The sequence below is a fragment of the Colius striatus genome, chromosome 19, assembly GCF_028858725.1.
Source record: "Colius striatus isolate bColStr4 chromosome 19, bColStr4.1.hap1, whole genome shotgun sequence".
Lineage (NCBI taxonomy): Eukaryota > Metazoa > Chordata > Aves > Coliiformes > Coliidae > Colius > Colius striatus.
Window position 1 is genome coordinate 4,603,562 of NC_084777.1, and position 14,139 is coordinate 4,617,700.

The following is a 14,139-nucleotide window of genomic DNA, read 5'->3' on the forward strand; positions in this document are numbered from 1 at the left end:
TTTGAATCCTTTTGCTTGTTTGGGGGCTTTTTGTGTGTTTTCAGGCTCTGTTTATAAAATATTGCCATTGTTCAATGTCTTAAGGCTCTAAAGGGGGGGGGTGTTATTATTTATATTACTATTATCACTTTCAAACTGCTGTGTCACCTAATTCAGCAGCCTCCAGCACACAACCTTCCCTCCTTCTCCCCGCCACCCCTGCAAGAGCATTTGTACAGAACAAAGACTTGCTTTTAGAAACTGCAGGATGTTTTGCCAGCTTTGTGAAAACCTGTCACAACAATCTCTTAATTTTTGCATGAGACAGAATTTCAAATCAAGCTTCAAGAAAAGGAAGCTGTTCTCCTTCTAAATGCACAACTGTCACGTTGCTGTGAAGCCAGGAACCCGCCCAGCAGCGCTGCACAGAGAAGGAAATGTTAATTCCTCTTCTCTTCCCAGGCCTGAGCTCCTCAAGAAGACCCATGGCAAACGTCACCTCGCTGAGATGCTGCGCTCTGAGTATTCCAGTGGGATGGACTCTGGGGTGGCCAAGGTCAAGAGGAGGAAAAAACAGAGAAAAACTGTCAACCAGCAGGTTCCAACTGAGGCTGGGACCTGCCCCTCATTGGCTGCACAACCTGCTGGAATCAACTGACCAAACCAACTGAGGGGTGTTTCAGTTCATCAAGCAGGGGTCTGGGGGATCTCAGCCTCCTGCTCTTTGTTCCACAGGCCCAAGTGGAATGGAATCCAGGTGTGTCCTGTCGTGCTGCTCCCGTGCAGTGTGGCCTCCTGAAGGTGCCACATTGCTGAGGTGGTTTTTGCCACAGAATGTTATAATAAATAAGGTTTTCAGAGAAATGTGATGTCTGTGTAACATGCAAGTGTGCTCAGACAGGAGATGTTTCCCTGTAGAAACACTCCACAACCTGTTTCCTTGCTTATTTTCAACCAGGTAAATGGTAGTGGGCAGAGGAGGTGTTGGAGGAGCACACTGAAGGAGAGAGGAGAGGCTGCCCTCTCCCCTGTTGTTACACAGGGGGACACTTCTGCTCCTGTCTCAGGTGCCACGGCCATGTTGCTGCCACCTTCTCTCCTGTGCACTGTGTGCAGGGACAGGGTCTGTCCCTGGACACTGTTCATTAGTCAGATAACACAACCCAGAAAGAATCTCGCTGATTTTCGTGCCAGTGACAGGATTGTGGAGAACTCTTCAGTGTGGTGACACACAGTCCCTTTGGGGCAGAGCTCAGGGGCACAAAACTTCACAGCAAAGCTCCTGAGTTTGGGAACAAACATTGTCAGTGGGGGAAGGAGCCATCGTGGGATCCAGCAGCCTCCAAACTTGATTGTCCCACCTGATTATGCAACACAGAGTGGGTATGAAATGTCTCACTTGTGAACATTAAAGCCTTTGCAGGCACTTGCCAGTAGTAAGCCCAGCTGTCAGGGTTCTCCCTGCTTTGGCCTGTTTTGATTATGTCCCAAGCTGATGGAATTTGCTGCTTTTCCCACTTGCCTTTGTTTCTTTTGCTGGTTTACCCTCAGGGAGTTGGGGACCCCTGAGGTTGCCCAGCATGGGAAATGGATCCCAAGGTCTAGTGAAGTCTGTGACTAAACTGCCTGTTGAGCTAGTGAGGCACAGGGGCTGCTGGGGGAGAATGGCTGCTCCCCAGAACCTGCAGGAGACTTACAGCCTCCCCCAGGACCTGCAGGTGAGCACCCACCTCCCTCTCCCAATCTTCCTCCTTTAACTCAAGCACAAGCAGAGTATTTGTGAAACCAGTACAAAACCCCTCCAAAACACAGCTTCCTGCTGCCTGCATGTGTCTTCCTTGAGGAGGGAGGTGAGGAAGAGCAGCCCACCCGTGACCCAAGCCAGGCATTTTAACACAGCACCAGACAGTGCTCAAATCCAGGAGCAACTTCAGGTGCCAAAAGGGGGAAAAGTGCTGAAAAGGGAATGTAACCAGATGAAGATAACTGCTTTGTGAATACAGAATTGAGGGCACCTACTTCAGGCTCTAGTGAGTCACACCAAGGACTGGAGGAGGGAAGCAATCAGCCCAAAAGTATTTCATATCTGAAGTGAATGTAGCTTTTTGAGAACCACAATGTTTTTATTTCCCTCCCAGGCCATGGCCAAACACACTGAGGTTGCTGCAGTACTTACTAGAACACTTCAGAAAGGCTCCAGTACTAAAATAGCCATGTTTTTGCAGAGAATGAAGTTGCTGCCGTTTATTAAAGGTAAATGAACAACAAAGCCCACCTGATTTTGTTAGGAGCACTCTTTGGAAGGACAATCAGATATAAGGCAAATGTCAACTTCAGAAAAGAAACCCCCGAGGATGAAAATGACTCAGAGAGTGTAAGTTTGGGAAGAACCAATCTTGTACATGAGGGGAAAGCAGATGACCTTCTCCTGGCTGATTGTCACCTCTGAATTCATAGGGACTGTTGGCAGCTTGACAGTAGTGGGAACAAAGGCCAACAGCAAATCAGTGGTGGACATGAGGAAGTCTCATGGCTATCTCTATTCACTGGGCTTGGAACATCACAAACAGTTCTGATGGGTAATGGGGGTTTTAAGAAAGCAATACCTTTTCATTTCAGGTTCACTGTCTTTTAGAAGATGATGCTGGGTCACCCTGTGTGATTAGGGAGAGGAAGAGGAGGAGATTGTTAAACAGGAGAGAGGAAGTGTTAAACACACCTGAAGCTAAGCCCAGTTTGCCCTTAATAAACTTGAAGGCTGATGTGCAAAATGTGTTTCAAGTGTAGCTGGGTCAGGAGGAACCAAATTCTGCCCTGATTCACACTTGGGCAGCTCTAGATCAGCTGTGAGCTGGCTTTATCCTTCTGCATCACTCAGGTCAGGAAGAACATGATAGGTTTGGAGTTCATTTGTACTCCAAATGAGTATGTCTTGTGGAGGCAAGGCAAGGTCCTCTGAGCACCCAAATGCACCCTTGGCACAGCCCTGGTATGAAGCAGGTGGATGGCACTCTGAACTGCACCCAAATTCATCTCCTCTTGCTCTGAGGTAGGTGGTGTGTGTTGCAGGGGTCTGGGCTGGGTGGGAGCTGCTTGTAGGGGTGGGGAGACAAGCTCTGGGCAGTGTTGGGTGAAACTGCAGCTGCCTTGGACTGCGCCAGCCTGGGCTTTGGTCAGGTTTGCGTTCTTGTCTTCATTGTGGTGAGTGGCAGGGTCTTTGCTGCACTGCAGCTTGGAGTTTCTGCCTTTGGTCTGGAAGTAAAATTGTCGTGGAGCTTTTATATGAAGCTGCCTGTGAGTCAGAGCTGGACTTGGTTTAGGTTTGCCTTTCTTGCTGCTCCTCCACTCTCTGCTCATGCTAGAGTCCTGCCTCTGCTAAGAGATGCTCTTTCAGCTTTCCTCAGCTCTCTTCTGGCTGGATGTCCTTTGCCAGCAATAGGAGCCCCACATCGTCTCTGCATCTTGAGTTTACACTTCAAGGCTTTGGCACAGGAAAATGCAAGGAGTTCACCTTGGGACAAGGGTCGTGGTGGAACACCTGCTTTCAGTGTGCAGCTCAAACACAGGACACCTTGGCACTGGTGCCACACCACTGAGACACACCCAGAACTAAGCAGGGTAGAAAGCAACAATTTCCCTGTTTACAACAACTTAATTTTCTCTGGGAGTCTGGGGAGAGAGCAGGAAAAGCACCAATTGTTCTGGGCTTTCCATTCTGCTGTGATTTTGTTTGGTGTTCTGTTGAAATCATAAAATATCTCGTCTGGAAACAATTCTGCTGACTTCATTGGATTTGCGTGTGTTGGCATGTGGAGCAGAGCAGCTTTCCTTCTGAGTCTGTTCCCAGGGTGGTGGTCCTGGTTAAAGCCATGCTGAGGGGGAGAGGAAGATGGCCCTCAAGCTGGGTAAAAGCCCAGAAGAGGCCCAAGAGCCAGGATTGTGTTGGGTCCTGGCAGACCCACTGCACAGACTGGTTTGTGTCTTGGATGCAGAGCCTGGAGCTGACAGCAACCAGGCACCAGCAGCCTGTCTGCTGGAGTCTGTGCCCCGGCAGGAATCGGTGCAGCAGAACTGGTGCAATACTCCAAAGGTTTCCTTAATGGGACTGGGACTCCTTCTCAACTGTGCCACTTGTAACTGCTTCGTCTAGTTTCAAGCCAGCACAGCCTCTCCCACCCCTGAGGGCTTGCCAGGATCGTGCCTGCCTGGCACTGGCCTGGAGTCGTTTCCAGCCCTGTCGGGGCTGCTGTAGGTGTAGGCCCAGTGCTGATGGGTCCCAGTGTTGGACAGTGAGGCTCAGCATCCCTGCCCACAAGCTGGAGGTGATGCTGGTCCTTCAGCAGCTTTTGAGGCTGCTGCACAAGATGCTGTTTGTGTGGCAAGTGCAGTGCTCTTGAGGAGAGCCTACAGCACGCGCTGTCTTCCCTAAACTGATGGATTTTGAAGCTTGCCTTGCCTGACTCTGCTGTGACATCTCCCTGGAGCAGACAGCTCCAAGCTCTTGCTTCCCTTCTGCTCTTTCCTTCCCAGCCAGACTTGACACAGCCGTTCCCCCTGCCCAGCACGCTTTCCTCAGGCCTCTGCCCCACAATCTTGTGCCATCCTACCACAACCCAGCCCCTGTCAGTGTGTGAGGGTGCTGCCTGGGCCCTGCTGTTCCAGGGGAGTTTCCAGCTTCCTCCAGATGTGAAATGGCAAATTTAAATATTGCAATTACCAACGTGTAACGAAGCCTTGTACTTCATTAATGTAAGAGGAGGAATCTGCTACGGCTACAAGGACAATTAAATATTGGAGGATGTCTTTGATTCACATTCCTGCTGTGTAAATGGGAGGAAGGTTGCTGTGTGCTCCTTGCCTTCGCGCTCAGGCAAAATGAAAAGCACACCCACTGCAAGTTGTCCTTTGATAGATTTTTAATATGATTTTAAAGAGTTTTGTTTGGCCTCATTCTTATTCAATGAGATTAATTTAAAGCACTTATCCCCTGGGTTTAAGTCAATCCATGTCGGATTTGGGAGGGGGGGTTTGTTGCCCGGGGAGGGGGGAGTTGTTTGCAGGCTCTCTGAAAGACTCCTTTCCCACTTCATTAACCCCGAGCTGGGAGCGACCCCCCCGCCTTCCCTCCTCCTCCTCGCCCCAGCCGAGGCCCGGGGATTTACCAAACTCCCCCATTCACATGCAAAGGAACAGCCTCGCTCCACAAAGGCCGGGGCTCCAGCCGTGGCTCCGCATTTGGCCGAGCCGACAATAAACCCTCCGGCGGGACCCGCGAGCGCCGGGGCCAAAGCTTCCGGGGCCGGCGGGGCTTGGGGACCCGGGCTGGGACCCGCGGGAGATGGGGGGATGCTGTGGAGGGCCGGTGGGTGCCGAGGAAGGGCGGCGGAGAGTCGGGGGGGTGCGGAGGGCCGGGGACGGAGCCCGCAGCCCATCTGTCGGTCCCGGAGCCCGGCCGGCGCTGCCCGGCTGTCCCGGGGACCAGCTGCCGGGCTCCTGGCCGCGGCCAGATGAGCGACACTTTTAAAGGGTGGAAACAATCCATTTTCCAAAGCGATCATTTAAAGCACTTAGGCAATTATACACTTAAGATTAGCGTTAATAATTCACCAGCGCCGCGGTTATCACCCCGCCGGGCAGCATCGCCCCGGTGTCGTCCGGCCCTTCCCCGGCCCCGCATGCCGGCACTGCGGCCGGGCCCCGCGGGGGGACGAGCCCCGGAGGCAGGGGGGAGGATGGGGGTGGGGAGGGAACGTCCCTTCCATGAGAGGTGGGAAAACTCTTTGCTTTTTCTCTTTCCTTTGGCGGCGGCTGATCCGCCCGAGCAAACAAGTGCGGGGGGGTTGGGAGCTGGGCAGGGAAAAGAAAGGGCTAGTGGAGGCCAGACACGTTTGTTTGTAAAGAAGTTTTATTTCCACATTTAAAAAAGAGGGGAGCGGGAGCGGCTGCGGCGCCCCGAGCCCCCCCGAGCCCCCCGCCCCGGCCGGGCCGGCCCCGGGATACAGACTGACAAGAATCACTTACACAAATACGCCCTCAGGGTTCACAAATAAATAATTCATATACATTTTGCGCACCGTATTTACATTTCCCCGCGCTTTTTTTCCCCCTTGCTTTTGTTGTTGTTGGGGGGTTTGTGAGTTACGGACGTCCCGAAGTCTGGCTGCGGCGGGCGGGAGCCGTCGGGCCGGGTTCCCCCCACCCGTCCTCCCCAAAACGGCCCTTCCCGGCGGTGGCACCGCTGCTCCGAGGTCGGGGATCCCGGAAAGGTGGGGAAGGGGCTCACAGGAGCCGTCCGTGGCAAGGGCGGCTCGCCCACTCCCATCGGCAGTCCCGGGGAGGGGACGAAAAGGCCAAACACGTCCCGGAGCAGCCGGCCCCTGCCCGGGCTCCCGGCGCCATCCCAAGCCGGGGCGGGGGGTCGGCAGCGGCCCCGCTGCCCTTCGGGGGCACAAGGGGCTAAGGCGGAGGGTGCCCCCGGGTGAGGGGGGGACAGCTCTGCCGTCTCGCCGTCCTGCCAAACCTGCCCTTGCTTCTTGCGTTCTATATATATATATTTTAAAAAGGAGGGGAGGAGGTCTCACTTTTATATAGATTTATATATATTTGGGGGTGAGCGGGAGTCTGTCGCTTGCTCGTAGCCCCAGAGGTGGGGTGGCCCCCTCCAGCCACCCCCACCCCGTGCCGGTGGGTGCCGGTGGGGCTGCCCGGGCGGCCCGCGGCTCACCGGGGCTGTGCGGCCCGGGGCAGGACGCCGGGCAGCGGGGGCAGGGGCGGCGGGGGCTCGCTGCCGCCCTGCAGTCCGTGGATGAGGATGCGGGGCACCAAGGGTCTCTGTAGGGCTGGGGGGGGCGCGCTGGGTCCGCGGTACAGGTAGAGAGCGGCGCCCGGGTCCAGGTTGGAGACCAAACTCTGCGGGTAGAAGTAGGGCGAAGGGAACATCCTCTGTAGGGCTGAGTAGTTGCCAGCCTCGGCCAGCAGTTCCAGGCCCACTGCTGTCTGCCTTTTCCACTTGGTCCTGGGCAGGGAAAACAAACCGAGAGAGGTGATCAAGGAGGGAAGAATGCTCCAAAAACCGTTTCCCAGGCTTTTTTTACCCTTTGTACCCTGCTTCACTGGGCTCTGCTCTCCTTGCGCATCCCGGCTCCCCGCCGCTGGCTCCTGGGACCAGTCCCTCCTGTACGGCAGGGATGGGACAGGACGGGGGGAACCAGCCCTACGTGGGGGATGCGGAGGGGATTTCCCTCTCCGGTGTCCCCACCGCCCGACGTGAGAGCCCACGGAACCTCCCCACAGCCACCGGAGCCACATCCCGCCTGGGGTCCGCTGGCGGGGTGTAAATCCCTGCGATGGAAACCGCGACCAGTCCCGTCCTGGGCTGTGAATCCCACGTTGCAAATTGCGAACCAAATATAGACATGGGGGATCCTCCACCCGCAGCCCCGACAGTGAGCAGGAATGCGGCTGCTGCCGCGATGCTCCGGCCCGAGGCTACCGTGGCCCCACTTCGCCTCCCGTTGCTCCGGGACCCTTCCCGGGTCGGGGGCGGCTGCGGAATCTCGCGATGGGACACACTCGGGGTAGCGTCCCGGGGCATTCGTTTGCAGCAGATATATATAGATATGTAATATATATATATATATGTAGATATGTGTATATATATGTATCTATTTTATTGATATCTATGCATATACACGTCCATACGGGATAGGTGTGTGTGCCTCTGTATGTCTATGTCCAGGATCTCGTGGAGAAGACCCGGCCCGGGGATTTCGCTCACGTCGGGCGGCCCGCGGGACAGTGTGGCCGGGAAGGAGGTCAGGAAAGGGGCTGGGGACACCTACTCGACTCCAGCGTGTCTTTGCGGGAAAGATTTGGGGAGAAGGGGTGTGATGGCACAGCTCCCGCCGCCCCTACACTCAAACTCCCGACGTGTTGAGAAGTCGCGGGTCTTTGCAGATGACGATGGAAATGAGGGGGGAAGGGGGGATAAAACCTGGGGAGAGCGGGGGGACGGGGTGAGGGCTGCAGCTGGGGCTCCCTCGTTTCGGGCGGGAACCTTCGGATAAAGCGACCGAAGCCACCCCACGTCTCCAGCCCCTTTACGGATTTCTCGCTGAAGCGCTAAACCTATTTCCACCAGTAAATTATTCATCATCATAATAATTGTGTAATTACTGTAAGGGGTGTTAATTATTGATGCCCAAAGCAGTAATTGGTATCTATTATTAATGGGCCGATGTGTTATGCTGTTGTGTTTAGCGGGAAGCCCGGTCCTGCCTCCCCGCCTCGCCGGGGCTGGGGGCTCGGGTTGTGCCCCCCGCCCCAAACCTGCCCGGCCTCGGCAGCAATTTCCCACCCAATTACTTTGGGGTAAAAGGCTCCCGGGGCGGGAGATGGGTCTGCACCTCTGCTGGTGCCAGGAGGGACGACATGGTTGTGGGGTGCAAAAGCTCTGTCCGGTGTTGGGGTGCGGGGCCGGGGAGAGGTGCAGGATGGGACCCCGGCGCTGTGGGCTGGAGGAGGCATTGCATTTTTACCTTCTGTTCTGGTACCACGTTTTCACCTGCGTGTCGGTGAGGTTGAGGGAGGCGGCCAGCTCCATCCTGTCCTGCACGCTCAGGTACTTTTGCCTCTCGAAGCTCCGCTCCAGCTGGGCCAGCTGATGGTCGGTGAAGGCGGTGCGGGCTTTGCGCGGCTTTTTCAGCCTCACCGGAGGGCTGTCCCGGGAGCTGGAGATCTCTCGGTCCCCTTCTTCCTTCACTGAGTCGAGAGGGAGGAAGAGAGGCCGGGTCAGGGCAGGGAAATACCCTCAAAAAGAGGGAAGTAACCCGCTGCAGCTCGGGGAGACGGGGTCAAGTACCGAGTCGGGCTCCACGCGCATTTGCTCTGCAACCCTGTAAACGTTGCCTCCGGCTGCCCACGCTGAACTCTGGGGGTGCCCGAGCCGGGCCCGGCCTTTCTCCATCCCTAGGCCCTGGGAGCGCGCTGGGCTGTGCTGCGGGAAGCGCCGGCCATCCCCCGAACCCCCGCATCTTCCTCACCCCGCATCTCCCCCGGGGCAGGGCCCTGCGCTGGGTTTATTCCCGAGAACCCAAAAGCTTTCTCCATGCTTCGATATATATTTTTTTTCCTTCTCATTTTTTCCCCCTTTTCTTTTTTAAAGCTCAAAACAAAATCAACCGAAACGGAAAATGCTGAGCCCCCATTTTTGGAGGGGGAAGTCGCCGGGGCTGCTGCTGCTTCTCTCTCTCCGTGGAGAAGCCTCCATCCTCCCCAGGATGCTGCAGGGGTGCGGTACCAAACCTCCCTTCTTCAGGGCGCATAACGAAATCCCGGGGAAGGGGCTTGACAAGCTCGTCCCTGTTCTGTTATTTCTCTTAAAAAAAATACCGAATCGGCCGGGCTGGAGGCGGCTGGTCAGCGCGGTCGCTACCTCCGCACCGGCGGAGCGACGCGGGGTTTTACGCTGTGAAACAAGAAATCGGTGACGGGAAGATTTCCCACCAGCACAAAAATAAGGTGAAAAAAAATCCCCTCTGTTTGTGCTCTCCTTTCCCACCCTCCCGGAGGAGATTATGTAGGAAAAAGGCTCAGTTTATACAATCGGTGGCGTTTGGGGTTTTTAAACGGGGGTTTATGTTAAATTTGCTGGGGATAGCAGGGACTGGGCTGCAGCCGAACGGGAGCTGATTTCTCTCTGTAGGAAAACAATAATCCGGTTAATTGAGCCACCGGGGAGCGAAACCTTTCAACCAGAAACCCCGGCAGAGCTCGAGACAGGGACGAGCCTTAAAACACGGAGACCCGGCGCCGGTTCCCGGGGAAAGCGCCGGCCCCAGCACCGCCCGGGGTCCGGAGCGGGCAGGGGAGGGGTCCCGGCCCCGCTCCCCCTCGGGAAAGGCCTCAAAGTTTGTGCTTAGTTTTCTCGTGGAGGAAAGCGGGTTCCGGCCTCCCGCGTCTCGGGGAAGGCAATCTCACCCGAGCTGATCCTCGGCTCCCTAAAATGTTCCTGCTCTTCAAGGGCCGCTCCCCGGGCTGGTTTTAGCTTTGAAAAAAACCCCCAAACCCTGAGTTTTTGGTGATTCTGTGGTGGGCTAAATCCCGCCGCTGTCGCAGAGGATGAGGCCCGGTCTCGCTGCCTCTGCGGGGTAAATCGGGGGCGTTTGCCCCAGAAAAAAGCTATTTCCAAAACCAGGAGGAAAAAAGGATGGCGATAGGAGAGGGGACCTTCACTTGCCACCTCTGTTGAAGCCCTATTTTTACTCTATTTAAGGTGTGGTTTTCTGCCCATTTAAGCGGTTCCCCCTTGCTCCTTTTAAGCGTTGTTCTCCCTACATTTAAGCCATATTTCCCCCATATATCGGCGTTGTTGTGGTTTTGTTTCAGTTTGTTTTGTCTTTTTTTTTTCTCTCCTACTTAAGCGGGATTTCCCCTCCACACACAATATTCAAGATGGTTTTTACCCCCGTTTAAGTGGCATTTTCGCTCTGCCCGTGGCTGCCCCGTCGAGGGAGCAGGCGAGGAGTCGAGGGTCACTCCAAAGAAGCCAAACGGACCCCCTAAACCCGTCCAGTCCCGGCTTAGGGGGATGCCGAGACCCCGCGTTTCTTCTCCCCCTCCCTCACTTCTTTCACGTCTCGGCGATTTCGGACAAGGGGAAAAAAAGCTGAAGGAATTCGCAGAGGCGGATGTAGGAGGCGAAAACCAAACGCCAAAGTGGGAATCGTGGATATTTTCGACCCTGGCCCTGCAAAACAGCGGGCCCGATCCCGGCCTTTCTCCCGGGCCACTTCCAGCCCCTCACCGACCCGGGGTTCCGTCCTTCGTTCGGAGCGATGCTCCCCTCGCGATACAGAGTCCCCCTGCCTCGGAGGCTCTTTGAGGTGAATATTTCCCCCCCCCGTGATCCAGGTTTCATTGCGGCAGCTCCGGGCAGGCCGAGGGTGTGTTTGTAGCCGGGACGGGGCTCGGCCCGTCCCCCCATTTTCCTGCCAGGACCCCCAAATCCAGCTTTCCCGACAGCTGAATCGCTTCCCTCTCTCATCCCCCTCCCCAGTCGGACACCCTCACCTTCCCCTCGCAAACGCCCGGCAAACAATTTTCCTGGATGAAAGTTTTTGCAGGGGTGATGGAGGCGGGATGGGCGAAGGCAGCCGGGATAAACTGCTCCGGGGGGCGAGGACCGACCCCACCCCCTGGAGCTGTTCCCGTGACTCCCCCCTCCCTGGGTGCCGCGGGAGGAGGCCTGGAAGGGGCTGCGAGGGGCCCGGGGGGCTGAAGCCCCCGATGCGGGGGGAGCAGCCGCCGCATCCAGCCCGCGGCCCAGGGCTCTCTGTCTGGCGTGTTCGTTTTAAAACCGTCTCCAATGTCATAATAGAAATAATACAAATTGAATCAAGCCCCGCCGAGTTTCTTATTCGTTTGTTACCGGAGCAGGGAAAATATCCGTCAAAAAGGTGATTATTTTATTACGGAGGTTTTGTTTATTTGTAGGGTTTTTGCTTGTTTGTTTGTTTTCCAGTCAGAAATCCGCCCCGCTTCTCCTCTCTCTTTTCCCCGCCGGTAGCAACGAAACAGCCGGATCTTCCCCGCGGAAAGCAGCCCCACGGATTCCTCGGGCGCGTTCGGCGAAGCACCGATCGCCCCAACCCCATCGACCCTCGAATCCTCAAGTTTTCCTAAGTTGGTGCCGACCCCGCTGTCATTTCAGAGGCGACCGGTGTCGCGACCACCTCCCCCCCCATCACCGGGGCGCGCCGGAGCCGGCGCACCGGGAGGTTCCGGGTCCAGGCCGGCTCGCCCGCCGTGCAAAGCCCAACGGGGCGAGCGGCTCTTACCTTTGTACTCTGAGTCCGAGGAGGAGCTGCTGGTGTTTTTTTCCATTTTCTCCCTAAAGTCCTCGCCGGGCTTGGTGGGGATCCTGCCCGCCGGCTCCTGCCCGCCGTGAGGTCCATTGGTGCTGGAGTAAGGGGCACAGGCGGCCAGGGGCTTGCAGTCGGCCAGGATGTCTCGGATGAGGAAGGAGGAGGTGACGGTCCTGGACTGGGAAGGAGCCGAGACCTGTCCCGGCTGGAGATGCGCATCCAGGCCCGGCCGCGGACCCGCCGCCTCCAGGCACTCGCGGCCCGGCGAGCGGGGCGACGGGCACCCGCTGCTGCCCTCCGAGCGAGGGCTCAGCTCCAGGGGGGACCGGCCGTCGCCCACCAGCGGGTCCCCCTTGGGCACGGCCGGGCTGCTGGCTCGGTGGGAGAGGATGGAGTCGATCCCAAACCCGGTGGAGCCCTCCATGGCCCCCGCGAGGTGCCGGCGCTCACACGGGCATTGGCGGGGAGGGCGCGGCAGAAGCGGATTGATAACGATAATTAACAATTACAGGGCGAAAAAAGGAAAAGATTTTGGTTTTTGAAAAAGAAAGTAAAAAGAAAACAAAAATAAAAGAGCAAAGTTCAGCCTGGGCTCCGGGCAACAGTCGCTGCAAGGCTCTCCGAGGCGCCGCACGTTAGATCCAGGGCTGCTCCGTCTTCAGCATCGCGCCCAGCTGCACTCACAGACAGACAGACAGAAGAGGGGGGGAGAGGGAGGCAGAGTCAAACTTTGGCCTCGAAGGCGGTGGATGGTGGGGGTGGGGGACGGACCCCAACCTTACCGGGGGTCCAGGCCCCTTCCGCGGCCACCCCTCCTGAGCCCAGAGCCGCGGCGGCGCGGGGCTGGGGGGCAGCCGGGGGGCTCCTAGCCGGAGGTGGGGAGGCAGCGATCGATAGTGAGGCTTCTCAGCGCCTTAACCACTTAATGATCCAGAAATCAATGGGGAAGGGCGAGGGGAGGGCGGAGGGGGTGGCCAGCCGGCGGGCCCCCCTTCCCCGCCAGCACCTCGGACAGCGCCCGGGGGGGGAGGGGAGTGAAACCGGAGTCACTCCGGAGCACAGAAGCGACTTCAGCACCTCGGACAGCAGCGGCCGCGCCGCGCCCACCCGGCGGTGGGGGGAGGGGGGGGGCGGGGAGGGGGGGAAAATGGGGAAAATGGGGAGAAAAATGAACTTGTGATACTCGGACTCCGGCACCCCGGCACCCCCCCCACCCCCACCCTGGTGTGAACGCGCCCATTGGCCGTGAGGCGCTTTAGGGGATGTCACTCCCCGTCGGCGGCACCTTGCAGCTTGATTAACGGGAATTAATTGCCGCATGGATCTCTGCGCTTTCCGGGCGGTTTCCGCCCTCTTTTGCTGTCATTATCCCTCTGATGGGGCTCCTAATGGGGTGATTAGCCGCGGGGGGGTGGGAGGTGGGATGTCGACGGGTTGCTGCTTTCTGCTCGCCTTCCCCCCCGCGATTAACCGATCTGCCGGTCTCTCCCAAGCAGGGAAAGTTTTGTTTGGTGTTGAAATTAAAAAAAAAATTAAAAAAAAAGAGAGAAAAACAAAAGGAAAAGCACCGAAACCTTCCGAAAAGCCCCAGCGCAGACGCGGCTGCTCTGAGACCGAAGTGAGCCTCGGAGCTGCGAATTTCGTTGAATCCTCTGAAAATCGGTTGTAGAGGAGCAGAGAGGTTCGGTGGACCGGGCATCGCCTCCCGCCCGGCGCGGAGGAGCCGTGGCCGCTCTTTCAGCCCTCCCAGCGCCCAGTGGAGGTACTTACTGGTGCAACTGGGAAGGATTTATCCCCGCCGTCAATCCTGTTTTAAAACCCCCGTGGCCTCAGCCCTGTCTGCCCGCCCTGCCCCTCTCCCTGCTCTTTTCTCCCAGGGACACCAAGTTTCCTCCCTCCCGCCCCGTCGGGGATTTTGAGGCTGTGCTCTTCCCAGGCTGGAGAGGAACCGGCTCATGAAGGACTCCCACCTTCCTCCCGGTCAGACTGGCTTCTGTCTCCTCGAAGGTTTATTTTAGGGGCTTTTCCTGAGGGCAAACCCTTCGCTGCGGAGATGAGGAAAACGTCCATACGCGGGCGCGTGAAGCTGTAACACTTTAAAGCGATGTCGCTGGTTCTTTCTCAAATACTCGATTTCCTCTGTTCTCCACCTTCTCGACCAGGCAGCTGCAGCTTGTCCCGCTTCCAAAGCTGCCCTTGGCCGGCAGCTTGGAGACGATCAACGAGGGGAGAGACTCCCCCCGCCTTCGGGAAGCCCGGCTGCCAGCTGTCGGGCAGCGGCGCAGGCAGGGCCCCC

The 14,139-nt window shown here is 57.1% G+C and overlaps 2 protein-coding genes across 5 annotated transcripts in view; one reads left to right on the plus strand and one right to left on the minus strand.

The window, feature by feature from the left end:
• DDX31 (DEAD-box helicase 31) overlaps nucleotides 1-843 on the plus strand; it is a 47,439-nt gene extending 46,596 nt beyond the window's left edge. For all 4 annotated transcript variants that reach the window (XM_062011687.1, XM_062011683.1, XM_062011684.1 and 1 more), the window contains one exon: nucleotides 442-843. In XM_062011687.1, the coding sequence (XP_061867671.1) occupies nucleotides 442-637 (196 nt within the window). In that variant the 3' untranslated portion in view covers nucleotides 638-843. The remainder of the gene's footprint in view (nucleotides 1-441) is intronic.
• A 5,856-nt stretch (nucleotides 844-6,699) lies between these two features.
• On the minus strand, nucleotides 6,700-12,267 carry BARHL1 (BarH like homeobox 1). Its single transcript, XM_062011822.1, has 3 exons — nucleotides 11,817-12,267; nucleotides 8,517-8,739; nucleotides 6,700-6,994 (listed from the first exon to the last, which is right to left on the minus strand). Exons 1-3 carry the CDS (start codon nucleotides 12,265-12,267, stop codon nucleotides 6,700-6,702), a joined length of 969 nt encoding a protein of 322 aa, XP_061867806.1.
• Nucleotides 12,268-14,139: the final 1,872 nt, after the last annotated feature.

Excerpts from the sequence above, each read along its gene's own strand:
- BARHL1 (XM_062011822.1), bottom strand. The coding sequence starts at position 12,267 with ATGGAGGGCTCCACCGGGTTTGGGATCGACTCCATCCTCTCCCACCGA. Across the intron at positions 8,740-11,816 it reads CTCGGACTCAGAGTACAAAG|TGAAGGAAGAAGGGGACCGA; the intron begins GTAAGAGCCGCT and ends CTCTCGACTCAG. Across the intron at positions 6,995-8,516 it reads ACGTGGTACCAGAACAGAAG|GACCAAGTGGAAAAGGCAGA; the intron begins GTAAAAATGCAA and ends TTCCCTGCCCAG.